Source organism: Pleurodeles waltl, chromosome 8 (genome assembly GCF_031143425.1).
Source record: "Pleurodeles waltl isolate 20211129_DDA chromosome 8, aPleWal1.hap1.20221129, whole genome shotgun sequence".
In the NCBI taxonomy this organism is placed as follows: Eukaryota; Metazoa; Chordata; class Amphibia; order Caudata; family Salamandridae; genus Pleurodeles; species Pleurodeles waltl.
The window spans coordinates 81,135,690-81,153,747 of NC_090447.1; the positions used below are offsets into that span (position 1 = coordinate 81,135,690).

General features: G+C 45.0%; 1 protein-coding gene across 3 annotated transcripts in view; it reads left to right on the top strand.

The window, feature by feature from the left end:
* The window catches only part of PDE2A (phosphodiesterase 2A), a 1,588,440-nt gene that overhangs the window by 1,448,923 nt on the left and 121,459 nt on the right, over positions 1-18,058 (top strand). For all 3 annotated transcript variants that reach the window (XM_069203789.1, XM_069203788.1, XM_069203790.1), the window contains one exon: positions 206-274. In XM_069203789.1, coding sequence (XP_069059890.1) covers positions 206-274 — 69 coding nt within the window. The remainder of the gene's footprint in view (positions 1-205; positions 275-18,058) is intronic.

Here is an 18,058-nt window from a genome sequence, read left to right on the forward strand (position 1 = left end):
CATCCTGTTGGGTTTAGTGGACACACCTCACAGTGACAACTGCAGTGCCACAAATCACCTACATTTGCAACACAGAAGCCTATACTGTGCAGCCTACCTGAACCTTGTCAAGATCTCAGCCCCCTTTCATTTGGCTGTTTCTTCATCGTGCTACATGGGAAAGTGTTTTCAGTTTTCATTCCTCTGTTCTTCTTTTTCACTACAGCTGACATTTGGGCACCTGGGACAGGTTGTGGACAAAAAGAAATCTATCACATTGGCTGACATCAGCACAGTAAGTGATCATGAAACATATATCAGTCTGGTGCCATTTCTTCTGAGTGAACAGGTCAACTGTGCCTGATCCTGTTAACAAATTGTTTTATTGTTTTCTGTGTGTGATGGTTAATGACTTACACCATTGCTACCTCAGTATGATACTGTCAAAGAGTAATTGTATTGATATCTGTGAGTGATACTGCCAAACATTTACCTTATTGCTATCTATGTGTTTAGTTAATTTAAGTCCTCTCCCTTGTAAAAGACCTATCACGCAGCTTGCTTTAAAATAACATGTTTCTTTCATTGAATTTTAATACTGTTTTACCCCTTAGGAAACATCTATTTAGTCTTTTGTTAGTTTGGCGAATAGAATTCAATGAAGTCTTAGAAGATTTTGGGCCTCATTTACATGATGGATATCCCGTCCGCCATATTACGATCCCATAGGATATGATTGTACTACGCGGACGGGATATCTGTCATGTTTGTGACGGAATAACCCGTACGCCAGCCTCTAAATCAGGCCCTTTGTCTTCAGTTAACCCATTTAACAATATCATACTCATCTTTATCAGATCTTTTTCTAAACGAAATCATGTCATTATCATCAGAGATGGATTTAAGAAGAGAATCCGATAAAAACATTTACTTTAGGAAAAAAGGTATTCACATGAACAGTTAAAAAAAATCCATTTTGAATATTTGTAACTCCTATGAGGTTCTCACTTTCGTGTGATGATGTCATACAGGGGTGGGGCTTGACTTTCCCAGTAATGTGACAATTTAAGCTGTGCATGCTGGGAAGGAGAGAGGATATTTGTGAGTTATCCAGGGCCATAGCTTTCAATAGTGCAGCAGGTGCAGCTGCACTGGGGCCCAGGGGTGTGATAGCCTCTCTGTAACCCAGTTATGACTGTATTGTACTACACAACTAGCAGTTGCTTACATTAGGACCCAAGATGTCCGTACCACGCTAATTTCTCTGTTTCTCTTTCCAAGTGTCTTAGCACCTTCTACAGGTCTCCAGTGCTTTTCATCCTATTGGAGTAGTCGATCAAGTGTAGTATATCGATTAATTGTAACACCTATTATTTACACCTCTTAGAAAGGGCAGAAGTGAGGTATAAGGAGTTATATAAAAACAAGTTATTATCATCCTGCTCCACACCTTCCAACTCACACGGTACCACCGTGAGTCACACAATATCGACCCCATCACATGGCCACTCGACAAGGAGCAGACATCACACAGTGAGCACACAGTTGCTGGAAACTCCTGCAGAGAGCAGGTTTCCAGCTAATTGTTTGGAGATTCTGCTCAGTCGATGTCCGTTACAAAGATTGAAACCTCTCCACGACCTTGGCGGCAGCCTCAAAAACTTTGTTTTTGGTTTTGGCGGGGGCAGGAGGGGCTAGGGGAGGGGAGACTTTGATGCAGTCAATTTAAAGGAGCCTTAGGATGTGCTCAGTGCTAAGCCCCACACCTTCAAGGCCCGCTCCTCCACACACACTGAAAAAGGTTCACAAGTTGGCTGTCTGCTGCTCCACCTGTCGGCAGCTTGTTAGACTGTTGGTGTTCAACAAAGCAATAACATACTTAGGCCCATATTTAAGAAAAAGTGGTGCATCAGCTATGAAGCACCCCCGACCGGCACCTGACGACACCATGGTTGTAGCATATTTATATTATAGTGCACCATGGTGGTCATTAGCACAATAGTGTCAACATTTTGTATGCTACTTGGGCGCTTTGCTATACTAGCATCAAAATGTTTTACGCTAGTGCAGGAAAGTGCAAGGAGGCCCATCGGTTACTATGGGAGCATCATTTTAACACCTGCTCTGAGCTGGCATTAAAAATAATGCCAGAAATGGTGGAGTGAAATCTTTTCTATTTTACTGCGCCATTTTTGTGGGCCTTTTAGGGCCAGAACGCCCCCCTTGCATACATTATGCCTGGCGCAGGCATAATGCGGCGCACGGTGTTACAAAGTGGCGGAATGCCTGCATTGCGCCTCATTGTAAATATGATGCAGCAAAAAAGCCACTTTAGCGCCGCCTTAGCGTAAATGAAATGACGCTATGGCGGCACTAAGGTGACACTAGGGGCTCTTACATATGGCCCTTAGTGCTTTACATGGACGATACTCACCCAGACATAGTACCAGCACTTCGCTATGTCCTCCCTTTGAGTACCATAACTTCTCCTTGGCCAAGGAGAGTACTGATACCTGTGAAGTTAGAGCACGGGGAGGACCAGATTTAGTGCGATCGTAGGGATTCTGATGGACGCGCTGTCTAAGCGAACCCTGTTCCTGCTTCTCTCTGACGCACAGTAACCAGTGTGCTAGACCCCAACTGAGCCGCAGAGCAGGGACCAATCAGACCTTGTGTTGTTAATTACACTGTACGTCGGATGTTCAGTGTGCCGTCTTCAATGTCAGTCAGCACTCAGGAAATTCTCCAAAGTAACGTTAGTTCCCCAAGTGCTCGTGTGCTGAATGTTGTGTGCATATGTAAGTGTGTTTCTGCCCTTTTGTGTGTGCCAGTGTTAGGTATGTGTGTGTGAGAGAGAGAGGGATTGTATGTGTCTTGTGCCTTATTTCCACCCCTGGTAAAATGCTGAGAAGGGCCCAAAGTGCAGGTCTGAAATGCTGCCTCAGAATACGGAAGCACAGCATTCCAGTGGACATGCACTCATCACTGTCTGTCGCAGTGCTTAATTTGGAAAACAAAAAGTGCCAGGGCTCAAGGTATCGCTAAGAATGCAGCTGCAGATAGCACCAACCACTGCCTCTGTCAGTTCTGCAAAATGCCAGTTAGAGTGGTCCAGATACTCTGCTATTAATATTTTTTCCTATATATTAAATTGCTCGACTGCTGTGCTCTGCTGAAAATAGGCTGACAGCACCACCTTGTGGTAGATTGCCATAAGAAAAGTGTAGGTGTTAAGAATTAAGTGCCAGTACAAATTAAGCACTGGTCTCCTGGTTGTGTATGGCATTTGTTTGCAGGATCTTTCTAATGAAAGCCATAGTCGCCAGGAGCAGGGTAAACAGACCAGGAGTCCTGCCCCTTAGACCACCAGGTGGGGGAGGCATATTTAGGGAGATGAGGAATTCATAGGGGTTTGGCTGGGGGAGCTGGACAGTCAATTTGAATCCTCTGCAGTGCAGTCCCTGCGCAGACTGAGAAAAATAATTGGCATGGGTCCCACCGGGGTCCAGCACTGTTTCTGATACTTGGCACAGCAGGAGGAGCAAGCAGGGGGAATGTAAAACCAGATCCACACACCACCCTCCATGTATACCTCTCCTGCTGCTGACTTTGTCTGACCTGTGAAGGGCTATTCATCACCTCCAGGTGAAGTGAGCCAGTGACGTGTAACTGGTATCCCTCACCACTTTCGAAGGCTGCCATCCGCCACTGATCTGCTCTGGAAAATTGAGATTCCCTTCCAGCCATGCTCCAGGCCCCATCCAAACTACTACTAACACTCAGGGGTGATACCTGCACTTCCTTGTTCTCAGTTTAAGCACTGAATATGCTGTAGAGTGAAGGATCTTTGCTGGCTCCAGACTGCATTGGTTCTTCTCCTACCTACCCAGCCACTTACTATTTATCAAGATGGAATCATCAAGACCGTGCAGGGACCTGGGTTGCCCAACCTCTTCCCTTTGATCTTTAACTTTTTTTAGAAAACCAGCTGGATGTAGGAAAGTGGGGTTTTGTGCAGTGATGCTGGTTAGGCTCTACTGTGTAATACTCTCACAGTACCCCGAAGATGGTCCTTTGGATTCACAATAACAAATCCTTACCTCAGTCCCGGTAGTGTGGCAAAGAGCAGTCGTGCTTGACTAGAGGAACATGTGTTTAGCATTTCAGAGTACCCACGTGGACCATAACTAATGTACACAACTCGAAAGATATCCAACACTAATTTATAAATATAAAGCGGATCTTTATATAAATTCATACACCAAATCAAAGTAAATTAGGAGTACACCTGAGTTATGGATTTTAGAGTGAAAATAAAATGAGTACATTTACAAACTGTCCAACTTTACCATTGCAGTCAAAGGGGAAAACCACCAGTGACACTCATCCACTTGCGGGGTGAGTTCAGGAGAAGCCAGTGGCAGTTAAGGTTGTGCGGGTACCAGAGCCAAGCTGCGACAGTCAGACCAATTTTACCTGGACATGGGGCCCAGATGCAGAGGTTTCCTGGCCGACCTTGGTGCATAATGCAGGAGCTAAGGGTGCTGTAAAATGGTACTTGTGACACTCAGTCATGTGCAGGTTGAGTTTGTGGGTGTCCAGTGGGGGTTAAACTTATGTGGACCCCTGAACTAGGATTCATCAGGCAGAACAACTCCAGCTAGCTTGGGCATCTCAGGCACAGAGGTGTGCTTGGCTATCCTTGGTGCTGAAGGGGGGCTGCGGTTTCTGGTTGTACCACTGAGATGGTGAAGGTGAGGAACCAGATGCAAAAGATTGACAACAGAGCCACAGATGGTGTCGGATGAAGGTGTTGCGGTAAGCCCTCAAGATGCAGCGTTGAGTATAGGTGGTGGTGACCCGACTAGCCACCAACAAGCGTTAGTTGGAGGATAAGATTCCTGCCCTTCCAGAAGTCCATTTGAAAATGGTAGCCAGCTGTAACTTGGCAGGGAGCTGTACAACACTTCCCAAAATGCACTGGACCACCTGTCTTTTGGTGATCCCTCAGAGAGCCCGATGGCCAGCGCCTCTTTGGATCCTGCGTTGATCAGGGGACTAATGCCACTAGTTCATTGTAGTACGGTCTTGCCTTTAGCTCACAGAGTTCCCTCTTGCTAGGGAAATCAGTCTTTGGTCCAGAATGAACTGCGGTCGAGCACTTTCAAGAAGGTTGCCACATGTTTAAAGTATCATGCCTTTTGTTATTGCAGGTTCCTGTTGTCTTCGATGCAGGTCTTTTATTTTCCTTTCTTTGAAAGTTGTTGCAGATCTGAGGTTCTGGTGCCAGGGGAGCCCCTTAAATGCTAGATTTAGGGGTGTTAAGGGTGTGGGTGCAAGAAGTCCATGGGCTACTAACCCCAGCGTCTAATCCGCCACTGAGGTGACCACATTCAGTGGGTTGTGGAACCTTTTCTTTCAACCCTCAATTTTCCCACTTTTCAGGATGGCAGAAGTCTTCCTCGCTAAACAGACCAGGCTGCCCACCCAAGATGTGGCTAGCCTTCTGGGGGCATCCGCCTCCTGACTAACTAATTTTCCTGACTCTCCGGTGCAGATGTGCCTGGGGCAGGGGGACGTCTTTGTCCTCTACTGGGAGACAGGCTACTTGCATATCAGAGGCGGAGTGCCCTTTGAAGCTCACCACCTTCATGTTCCACTTCACAAGCTGGCAGCCAGAGCCCAGGAAAATTTGGCAACTCAATGGGCAACCTCTAAGGTCCATGGTGCTCCAGAGTACTCCTACCAGCTGACTTTTTTAAGGAACTGGTTATGAAATGGAGGAAATTCTTGGCTGAGGCAGGGTCTCAAGCAGTGTAGCGTTAAGTGTGGTCCGCTGGAGCCGGCCAAGGCTGTGGAAGCTTGCACGCAAGCATGGCCTTCAAGTTTCATAGCAAATTTTGTGCTGCGAGAAATTATTATCATGGTAGCCAGCCTTAGCATCCCGGATGGCCGGAGGGGGGTGGCATAGGGCCACCAGCTCAACAGACTCACTGGTGACCCCCTTCTGTGAACATGCTATGATGTGGAAGAGCACCGCTTTGTTACTCAGTTTGAGGAATTGTGAGACAATAAATAATGTTGCTTCTGCTCATTTTTACGAGTAAGACACATTAGTAGGGCTTTAAATGAGCCTGCAAGTGAAATCAGAAATGAGAAAATCAAGTTAAAGAATCACAATCTCCAGCTTTCAGTTTCCTGCCTGCAGTCTCTCCTGCTGTAACCACGCCCTTTCACAACTAGTCAGAGGGTGGGTGGGCTCAGCGGGGCTTGCTAACTCCGCCCACCCTGCAGCCAGTTGTGCAAAGACAGTATGTGCCCAGTTCCTGATTCACATGAAGCCCCAGGTCTGAAGCACCCAGCACCAACTTCACCTGAACATTATTAAGGGCGGAGCTTAGTGCAGGGCTGATGACCTCACAGACGTCAGAGCCGTGAGACAACCAGATTGGCCAGTTTGGGCTGATGGCAGCCTAAAGTGCTGACAAGGAGTGTCCGAGCGAGAAAGAAGTGTAACCACTGCGTGCTGTGCAGTGTCAGCAACAGCATGTTTATTTTTAAATGATTATCTTTAAATGTAAAAAACAAACTAGTTGAGCCTAAAAATAGATAGGGCAAAGCCCGACACCCACTCTGATGAGCCCCCACTGTGTCCCACACATTTTGCTCATTACAATTGCTAATATTATTTTTTTTTAATGGAATCTCCAGATGTATGGGTTACTGTATACACTGGAACAGGTGTGATGTCGTCTGCAGAGGGCGACTGCTAGGAAAGGGTCAGCCCATGAGTCCCTTTAAATGGGCCTCCTCTAGCTTGAAGTGCTCACAACTAACTTTGAACCTTTACTGACCTGATCCATTCGAGATACCGTTTATGCTTCCATACTGATTCTATACGTTAGTTGTCATTACAATTGTAATGTATGATAATAATAATAATAATGAAGAATTGGTTAAAATGCAAAAAATAATGAATTAAACATCACAAAGTAAGGAATCATTCTCCAGCACCAGCTTGAAAAGAACCACAACAACTCACTGCAGATATGAAATCACACGTCTGCACCTCAACATCTCCCTCTAGAGACGTGTTGAGGTTTGGGCAACCTGCTTTCTGGCCCAGGCCCCTAACTTCTTAGGGGCCCAATTGTTAACCTTTTGGGGTAGTCCAAGACTGTCTAGAGTTTTAAAATAACCAGTTTCTTAACTTACTTTTCATTTTTAGCAGATCCAAGCTGTGCAGGCAGCAGCCTCTCACCCAGGGGGTGAAGAAAAATACTTATTAGATTCAGTTAGATTCAGCAAGCACTTAAACCATTTAAAGTGCATAGGTCCAGCCCAATCACACAGGCCTTTGCCTTTATGCAACATGTACCTCTTGCTGTGCAGTAAAGATTGCAATGTCAGCACCCTCTGTGACTGCATCATCCTTGTGGAGCTGCTGTCAGCCGGGGCGATAGAAGCCTGCTGCCACCTAACTCCAAATACAAGTCCCATACAACACGGATAGTGCAATACACAAGCTCCTATCAGCACCGGATGCACAAATGGTGCTGAGAGATTAGCTACACCACACATTCTGGATGGAAGATGTGGTGGTTGGACCACTGGCCTTTTTGCTTTTCTTTTGCAGTCCGTCTGGAGACGGCTTGCGCCGAGATAGGGCCCGGTGTTATCCACATGTTAATGTGCACTCTATGGTGCCTCCAAGATTTCACAGTTCATGTGGGGCAGCTACTGAGCCAGTGCAACCACAGCCAAGTGTCACCTAACTCAGAAACCCAGTTCCTCACAGAGCGGGGATGGGAGTGTTGAACAAAAACCACAATCCATATTCAGGCTCAAAAAGTGGGCACCACTCCACTGCGTTTTTCTGCTTCTCTGGTGCTGGTTAGCCAGAGAGATACTGTTTCTTCCAGGGTTGGCCAACGAAAAGGGTCGTCAATTCTCTAACCAAAGTTGGGCATGAATAAGCTGAAATGGATAATAAATTCCGAGATGCTCCGAGCAGGGAACTCCAAATCGTGTTTGGCCCGGCGACCCCAAAATCCTTAAGATATTCCTCTCTCGAGCCGCATCTTACCATGAAAGCACAGAGACTGATGTATCAACTCTCAATTGTGTGGCAAGTCACACCATACCTCACTCAAGTACGTAACATTACCACTTTTTAAGCCCCAGTCCCTTTGCATATGGGCAGTGGGAACACTTGGCGCTACAGAAAACATCCTTCCTGCTGCTGCAGAACTGAACAATGTACCAAAGAAATTCAACCAGATCCCACCCTTTCTCTGTGCGCTGCCCCTACAGGATGGAATGATCTTCGTAGCCCGCTGCAGCATATACAAAGCAAGAATGACTAACTAAACACCCTACGTCTTGGAAAAGTTTTATTAAGGCTCCCAGTTTTCCATTTTTTCTGATAATTACAGACAGAAAACAATGTGTTTCCTGTCTGTATTTATTTTTAAATGTGAAAAAATACAAAAAATTGTGCTTCCTATGGGTGACTCTCCAGGCTGTCTTTCTTGAATTCCAGGACAGCAGCTGAGCAGATAGACAGCATGGGAAGTTAGAAAACAGGTTGAGAGTCCCATAAACATAGGCATATGTTAACACATATATGTATTATAATGCTAATGTTTAGCTGTGGGTGTAGTATTTTGTTATATTTGGCTGCTTAATTTGCTAAAACGCAACAGGCAGCAAAGTATGAGTGCAAGTTTATCAGTAAAATAAATGTGGAAATATACCATTTTACAATACAATTTACTCTCAAAATACAAAATAAATGTGGATAAATACCAATAAAATGGTCAAAAAATAAATATGGATAAATACAGACAGAAAAGGAAAAAACAAAAAATACCACAAAACCGGGAGCCCTAATTGTAATATTCCTGTGTGCCAATACAACGTGAAGAGCTAGGTCTTGCCAGATACTGTGTAAATAAGTACCGAAAAAGAGGAAAAAAATAAAACTCAAACCTTATCACATCAAATGCCAAGAATATGAAAGGGCATCCCTCTGATCCTACAAACAGAAAACAATGGATGAGTCACTTCTTTCAGTAACATTTAATTTATCAGCAAGAGGGGTTTGACCCACACGACCCCCACTTCATGAGACCCACTTTCCCATTTCTGCTAGGATTAGCATACATTTTCATATGTCATCTCCTCCAGCAGCAGCGGCCACATGACTAAAGGGGGAGGGCGGGGGGATAGGGACAAGGTAAAAATTAAATAAAAATCCCTTCCCTTGCCTCCGTGCCTGCTGCCTCGCGCTCCTCTTCTTCTGGTGTCCTCGCATTCACTGCTGGGACACCAGCACAGGCTCCCCAGCAATCCTGGCGCTGCTTTCATGCAAACCCTAGCATGAAAGCAGGATTGTCTGAGCAGCAGTGACTGCCGCTCAGACACAGCCCAGGGCCTGTGCAGTTTTTCCAGCCTGGCTGTTAAACACAGCCAGGCTGGAGAAACCTAAGTGCGCATGTGTGTCAAATACACATGCGCACTTAGGAGAACTCTCCCCCCCCCTCACATCCTGTGGCCCTGCCCCTCCCTGCTGGCTGTGCCAAAAGCAGGAAAATAAAACGATACTGAACTATTGTTTTATTTTTCTACCTCTGGCTCAGCCAGTGGGACGACGCTCTTTCGTCACAGCGAAGGAGGCACCTATGATCTCCTTGCCAGATTTACAGAGTTCCTCCACTTTCTAGCTGGGTTTGACTTCTCTAAATACTATCACATTTGTATGTAACCCAGACATACCAACTCACACAGTGCTACCATATTTCACCCAATATCAACTCCCTTCACACAGTCACCGGGGAAGACCCGATATCACACAGTGTCGGGGAAGTCGAGGTAGAGACGTAGCACAGAGCGCATTTCCAGCTCATCTTTGGAGGCTCTGAGCAGCCGATGTCCATTATGAGGTTTAAAAACGCCCCAGGATGTTGGCAGCAGCCTGGGCAAGCTCCTCTTTGTTTAAAGGTAGGGGAGACGTCTGTGGAGAGGGAGCAAAAGCGCCTCTTTAGTAGTTCTTTGCATGAAGCCCCGCCCCCATGGCCCCGCCCCCTCTCACGCCACTTGTTTTTTACTTGACTGTAAATGTAGAAATAAGTGCAGCACTGCTCAACATCAGCACTGCCCTGCCAAATGTCCCAGGTCCATGAGTGGTGTGCTACTTCAGTCCGGGTTTTTTCTTTAGATTCTGGGAACTGTAGACTTGTTTATTTCATTATAAAACAGGGCTACAAGTCCCAGAATTCAAAGGAAAAAAAGCTGGGCTGGGGCAGCTCAACATGCATGGACCTGGGAAACTTGGCAGCTATGCCAGAACCTTGCTCATTTTACCATCTTTTTAGTTCTCTCTTGTGGCTTTATGTCTACCATGAGTTTCATGGCGCTGTAAACCAATGGAAGCTACAATTAACCAAATTCAATAGATTATCAGTCTTAGAAGGATGAACGTCTCTGTCAGGCCCTCCAGCATAGATAGCTGTGATCTGAAGGTAGCACACACGTCAGCGTTCAGCTGAAGTTTTCAAATCAAACTTCTCCCTCCTGTAATATGTGTACTGCACAAATCTGGAAATTTTCAACACAGGGTAAAGGGCAGTGTACAGTGAAAAGGGATGTCAGGAACGTGTTGCAACAGTGCCCTCAAGTGGAAGAAGAGGGAACCACCGCTCCCTGCCGCTGCTGGAAACGGAGGCCCAGCGTTGCCCGCTCTCGCCTGTTGACCTTGGGATCCGCGTTCTGCTGAGCTGTTTACCCGGAGCAAACATTTCCGAAGGCCTCGATGCAAGGAAATCAAACATGCTGCTCTGAAAGGCTTGTTATTTATAGAAGATTTGTCCTTGTACACCCGACACAAGTATATGTTTTACTGCAGGACTTCGGATAAAATCCAATTTCGCTGTTCTTATATTTATTGTTAGCAAAGGGGTAATGATTTGAGTCAAAAAACCCGCAAATGTCAAGAACAACCCTTTCCATGTAATTGACAATAGCTCTGTATGCGTGAAAGTTAGTCGTATTTTTGTGTAGTAGACGCTCAGAAACGTCTTACTTTTGACTAGGAAGGGTTTTGAAAATACTGTAACATTATTGTAATTGTAATCGCACCTATATAGCGCTAACTTTCCCGGATGAGGAGTTGAAGCGCTTTATGCCGGGCAGCGTGCTGCTCTGAAACCCAGGGTCAGTGGTTATTACAGTGTTACTGGGGCTGGTCTTCTGCATTCAACCAAACCATTCCAATGATTCTCTCCAGTTTCCAAGTGGTAGATTAAATTAATAGGATGTATGTGTTATCATTAGTGGGGGCGAGGTAGGGGATGGGGGGAACAGGTATGCAAGTTCAAGGGGAGGATGTTTGGTGTGACTAATAGATGAGCCCGAGTAGGTTATGCATTGTTAATTTACGGGTGATGGCTTTCAATAAAGGAGAGGTCTTTGAAATAAATTGTGTTCAATTCTCGGAAATACAGTAATTTAGATTAAGGCAAACATGCAAGTGATTTAGAGAAGGTTGTGCCTAGAGAGCAAAAGCACACTGAGGATGAGAAATGGAGAAGAGGGTAATTTAAAAGGAAAGGATGTGCCACTTTCTTGTAAATATACCTCCTAGAAGCCAGACAACCGCTCAATAATAATGATAGCATCTATGCACCCTGCCCCATATTCACACTATGCTAATACCACCTGCATACATACATAAATGAGCTGGGCCGGCTGGCACAGTACGGAGATGCCGGACTCTTGGAGAACCACCCTAGCTCAGGTACAGTGACCACACGTGACTGCTACCTTGTCACTAATAACCTTTTGCCCTGTGCAGACATACCAGGGGGTTGAGCTGCCAGTTGGTCTCACAAGCTTTTTCTCATTTGAGTTTTATGCATTTAATTCAGACCATGCTGGGACAATCCCACGATCTTCCATGTTGCTTGAGTCTTTAACACCAGAGTTTAGAAGTACCTTGAAGAGGAGGGATATAATATATATACGTCACTTATGTTGCCTCGCTGATTGGTGGCATTCCGCTCAGTAGTTATGGCATCAAAAGTATAAGGGCAGGCTCAGACGAAAAATACACATGCAGTGTGGGTTTACGAGGTAGGAAATGCCTATTGCCTCATTTATAAGATTTTTTTTTGGGGGGGGGGTAACTTTTCTTGACAACTATACGAAGATGTGTTATGAGTAGCGAAAGTTACGCAAAACACTGCAAATTTAAATTAGGGCGCATTGTGAACTGGTTGTTAAATATCTGCGCTCTTAAGCGCAGTACAGTGGTGCCAGATGTTAAGGAGATATTACTTCCAAAAGTAATGATTCCTTCTGCACTTGTGTTTTTAATGGAGGAGTAAAATGCGTTTTACATAAAAAAAAACAGAAGTGTAAAATGCACACAAGCGTATGTGTTATGCACTTAGCACACTAAAATAAAAATGATGAAAATGCAAATAGTACACATTTAGAGCCTCGCTATAACACTACGCCAACTTGGCACCCCTTGAAAATACTGACATCGGAGAATGAGGGTAACGTGGTAATGGCATGCCCCCCCCCTTTCTGAGGTGACACACTTAACGTGTAGTTTATGCCTGCACAACTTGCACCTGCTCCGACTTTTGGGAGCAAATTCCAAATTAGGTTAGATCTTTCACAAAACATTTGTTTGAATATTTCTCTCTTGTAATAAGTGGTGGAAACAACTTCCTTTGCTTCGCACTGAGCAGGTTGATAGTGCCCTGCACAGATCCTGCAGCAAAACCTACAGCTAAATGCTTTTTGCCTCTGGGAATCATATTTGTGTCAGCAATTTACACAATGTATCATTAGCACGTGTAGCTCAGGAAAACGTGTGAAGTTGTAATTATGAATAACTGGTATGCATGAGTAAAGGTAGCTTACATGTGTGTTGATTTGGTGTGAGGATTTTCAAAGTCTTAAGAACTGTGACATTCTGAAAGTTGAACCTTCCCCCTATTGAATAGGATCCAATCCAGGCATTTTATTGCAGTCTTGCGCCTCCTTCAGGCCTCTTGTGATAGTGCTCTTAATGGACGTTACAAAACTTTCTTTTTTATACTTCTGTAATTCGTTCCAAAAATAATCAGTTAAGTGTTTATGAAGGGATGGATGAATGGAGCTGTGCTCATTTCACTGCCTGTTGTAAGAGCTGCAGAAAATAGAAATTGCACTGCTGGGAGCAGTCGCGGCTTGCGGGGGCGAAAGGGGCGGGGCAGCACACGGAGGAGGGAGGGGGGAATAAAAATTACATTAATTAAAAAAGAACCACATTACTGCATGCTGCCTTGTCACTCCGCTCCTCCGTCTCCTCTACTGCAGTCTGCAGGCACAGGCTCCCATCTTGCCCTTCGGCCAATCCTGATGCCGTTAAGAGCAGCGTGAGGATTGGCGGAGAGTGCCCAACCGGGGCGCTTCCAGGCAGACTGGGAGCCTTTGCATGCTCTCTCCAGTCCGGCAACTGTGCTGAGAGCCTACTGTGTGTTTGGCCAGCCCGAGACGGCTGGCCAAACATACATGCGCGCTGAGGGGGAGTGCTGTGCACTCCCACTCACTGCTCGTCACCCCGGTGGCCCCGCCCCTTTACAAGAAAACGATAATAAACAGAGTTTGTTATAATTTTCTTGTAAAGGATTTGCAGCTGCCACTGCTGGCGGGGGGTGAAGGGCGACGCTCCTCCGCCCTAACAGAGGAGCCGCCCCTGGCTGGGAGCCATTTAGTCGCAGCCTTCGTTACAAATGTGTCATAACATTCTAGCACACATGCACATTTGGATGGGTTTCAGGATTATGAGTTTCTTGGTAAATTCCAACAGCGGGATATTTCTCTCAAAAAAATTCAGCAGGTTGAATTTGGTCAAATTTACCAGTCGAAAAATACCCTGCAAATAAAAGGACGTCCCAGGGTACTATTTAACTAACACACAAATACAGAGGGAATCGAAACGGAGGTCGTAGAAATATACAGCAGTCTCACGTGTTTATCTCTCGGAAGCTGCTGAAGCGAAATCCTTCCAGGTCATGGTAAACTGCAGACTCATGTGGGCGCAGGTAATTGAGCTGGCAAGAAATGTCCTATTTTCAAGTGGAATCACCTTGGGATCCTGCCAGGGATGTACAATCGAGAGCCATGCAACTTTCAGATGAGCCTATTGTGTAGATATAATTGTGTAAAGATAGCCCCTCTGTGGCTGTAACACTTAAGAGCCCATATTTTCTATTACGAAGGTGGGGGCACAGCATCTGGCGGCTATAGGTGCTGCATTAAGGGGACACAAAGCAGTCCATATAGCCTAATCCACAGCCAACTGTGATTGCAGAATACCTGAGAAGAGCCTTTCAATAGATGCAGCGATGAAATAATGAATGAAGGTGAATAGTTTGAAACTTTTTAAAGAGATTTAGTGCCAAATTAGCGTCATTTGTTTTGACGCTAATGCGGCGTTAGGTAGGCATTTTTTACGCCCCATATTTACAAAGTGGCACAATGCTAGCATTGCACCACATTGTAACCCTTTGTGCCACATTATGCCTGCGCCAGGCATAATGTATGCAAGGGGGGGCGTTCCTCTGCGGGGTGGCCGCAAAAAATGTTGCAGTGGAATCTATGAGATTTCACTGCGTCATTCTTTCCGTCATTTTTAACGCCTGCACATTGCGTGTGTTAAAGTGATGGGCCCATAATTACCTATGGGTGCTTTGCTGGTCGAGTGCCATAATTAATGACTCTAAACCAGCAAAGCACCACAATAGCCTCATCAGTTCCGACACTATTGTGCTAACGTGTGCCATGGTGCACTGTATTGTAAATACAAAACTACCACGGTGATGTCAGTGGGACTAAGGGCGACGCAAGAAAAGTGACTCATCAGGACTTATGCACCACTTTCATGTAGATCTGGCCCTTAGCTTGATGCATTTAGTAGCTTCTGTTAGTCGCAAACTAGGCAGGTCAATGTATCCTTAGTGTATGGATACATGTTTCCTCAGGGCTCTTTTAGAGAAAACTCAGGGCCCCTTGCAAATCAGAGCTCAGGACCCCAACTCTGCAACAGAAAGATGGCGTCAGCTAAGCCTCCTGAGCATCTAGGTAAATGTGGGACTTCAGTCAATGTTTTAGTCCAGGGAGGTGTGTTTGGCAAGCAAGGTACACCATGATTATCACAGCTGCAAAAAAGTATGAATGCCAGCCAAGGTTGTTTGTGAACACAACACTTTTAATAGTATCTCACAAATATTAATATCTCTGCTATATAAACTGTAATCAAAGCAGCAGATGTAAACAAAACAATATACTCAACACAACACTAGAGAGGATACGCCAATCACACATAAACCTTCAATGAGAAGAGCATTCTCTTAAAGCAACTGGTAATCACAAATGAAAACACTGATCATGCAATGAAAAAAGGAATATCTGAATAGCAATGATACCAGGGCCATTGGCAAAACATTCTCTATGATTTTGAACATGTAAGATTCCCATGTAGAAAGCAGAAACTTAGAGCCGTTTCCATGAAGTAGGGACTACTAGTCCAGTGAAGTAATGTTCACATATGTCCCATGTTACTCTATCCAAATGGAGGATTCCAACGTTCCCGGCAAGCAAGGGGTTAATGCGCACTTTAAAGTAGGGCTTAACGGTGATAAATAAATCCAGGATCGGTAAAGTGCAGCAAATCATCTCGAGGGTCTCAAAGCACTGAATTACAGGCACAGGGAGATTAAGAGGCATATTTACAAGAAAGTGGCGTGGTGCTGCGCCAAAATTGGTAGCGCGTCGCTGTGTCACTTCAGAAACGCAAGGATGCACCGTATTTACAAAAATACAGCGCACCCCTGTGTTTCCCCTAGCTCTGGTGCTAAATTTAGCTGCCTAGCGCCTACCCAGGCACCCTTGCACTATAGTGCAAGGATGCCTGCATTACAGGGAATTAGCGTTTATGTGCAGGGAGGTACACATTCCTGCACATAGACAATCATTAATGCCCTTTTGCTCTTTCTATGTGTGCTGCAGAATGCATCACACATAGGAGTAGCAAATCATCATAATTATTTAATGATTGTTTATGTGCAGGGAGGCACACCTTCCTGCACATAGACAATCATTAATGTCCTTTTGCTCTTTCTGTGTGTGCTGCAGAATGCATCACACATAGGAGTAGCAAATCATCATAATTAGCAAGAAGACTTGTGGCGCTCCCCTGTTCCAATTCCCCAGAAATGAGGGCCTGGGTGTCTGACAGCTGCTCATGGCTGGTCAAGGAAGTAGCATGAAATGGGAAAAAAAAGTACAAGTTGGTGTAGAGAGCGGTGTCACTCAGTTCAATTCTATTGCAACACCCTTGTGGAATAAAACGGTTAATAATAGTATATGAATGTGCTAAATGCCATAACAACTTAAGGAGAAGTGTGTAGAACACAGATCCCCATTGGCCATCTCTGTGACCCCAACATGGCATTTAAGAGCAAATATAAGATATGTACAGAATATGTAACAACATTAATAAATATCTGTGGATGCGTCAGTGGACAATGCCCACCCGCGTTTGTCATGTTGCCATCTGAGGTTCTTGCTTTACTTCTAAGTCCACTTGGTGCAGGGGAGGAGGTGTCCTCTTTGGTGTTCTCAAAGGATCTGTGGGGTGTCTTTAAAAAGTTAAGGTTTTGAATACTCATTTAGGGAGACCTTTTGTTCTGCATGAGAGGTGTATGCCATTTTTCTTGGTGGAAGACCTGTGAAAAGTGCTTCACCAGATGTGGAGTCTGACAGGCCTTGTGCTACATGACTCTTTTCCAAAAGGTGTTGTGGGACACATAAAGGAGTGCTACTGATTGCTTCAGGTATGCCTCCCTATGGTTTCCTACACTGATCCTGCGTAAGGGCATGATAGATCCCCTCTCCCTTAAACAAACCCTAAGATGATATAAAAAAGGATTCATTCTTTGCCTGCAATAAAAAAATGGAGAGGGTCCCCAGACCTTTCCTGAGTCCCTGTTAGCTAAAGGCTTGTGCATAGGTCTAAATGTGCTATCGTCCTAATGGAGGCCCATGCCTAGTGGAGACTCGTGTGCTGTGGTGCACGTGACCTCCTCTTGGAAGCTGCATTTCTAGCCTGTCAGGACTTGCATACTGGAAGCAATCATAGTTTTTATGGTTGCCATACTTGGCAGATGAATGGCCATGAGAAGCACAATAGTGGTTGTAGTTGGGGTAAAAGGTGCCATTCCTGGCATAGTGGCAGTCATCGCACATTGGAGTAATATTGGCCTTCCGTGGCAAGGCAGTGGTAAACTAAGGTAACGTAACATGTGGCACACATAGGAACACCTCAAACGAATTTGCTTGTCAACCAAAAGAGGATAAAAACCTGAGTTGAGCCACCAGCGTTCAAATCTGAGATGATAAGGCCTAACACAATATTTTCCCTAGATTTATTTAGTCCACCCATCCACGAGACCCAGCTATTAAAATGGTGACGACATAATATGTGTCCATCCTTAGCACTTTGCGGCTTTCTCTGGTCTTACGGTGAGCATCATAGGTCTGGTGGTGTATATTCTTGGCGTACTAATGACTCAAGTTTAATGGTGGCTATTCTTGACCTTGTTAGCGCCTCAGACCTTATTAAGTAAACTTACAAGGGAGACGCAAATAGGCTGATGGACCTTTTGAGTGCGCTTCGAGTTTTTCCCACCATGAATCCCGTACAAATGCAAATCAATAACCATAACAATCAATGACATCAATAATCAATACGAGTCCGTAATTTCCACTCACCATGACCATGCAGTCATGAATAACCATACCTTTTATGTAAGAGTTAGAATGTTTATTTCCCTATATTAACAATGCTGATGTCACGTAACATAGTCTCAAAATCAAATGATAAAAATACAAAAACAACACTGGCTGACCAAAGCGGTGAAAGGATTGCAATCTAATCAAAGCTTGAGCCACTAGTCATTCTAAGGCTACACTCCAAATTAATAGCAGGAATAACTGCGCAAATGATATTACATACATTTAG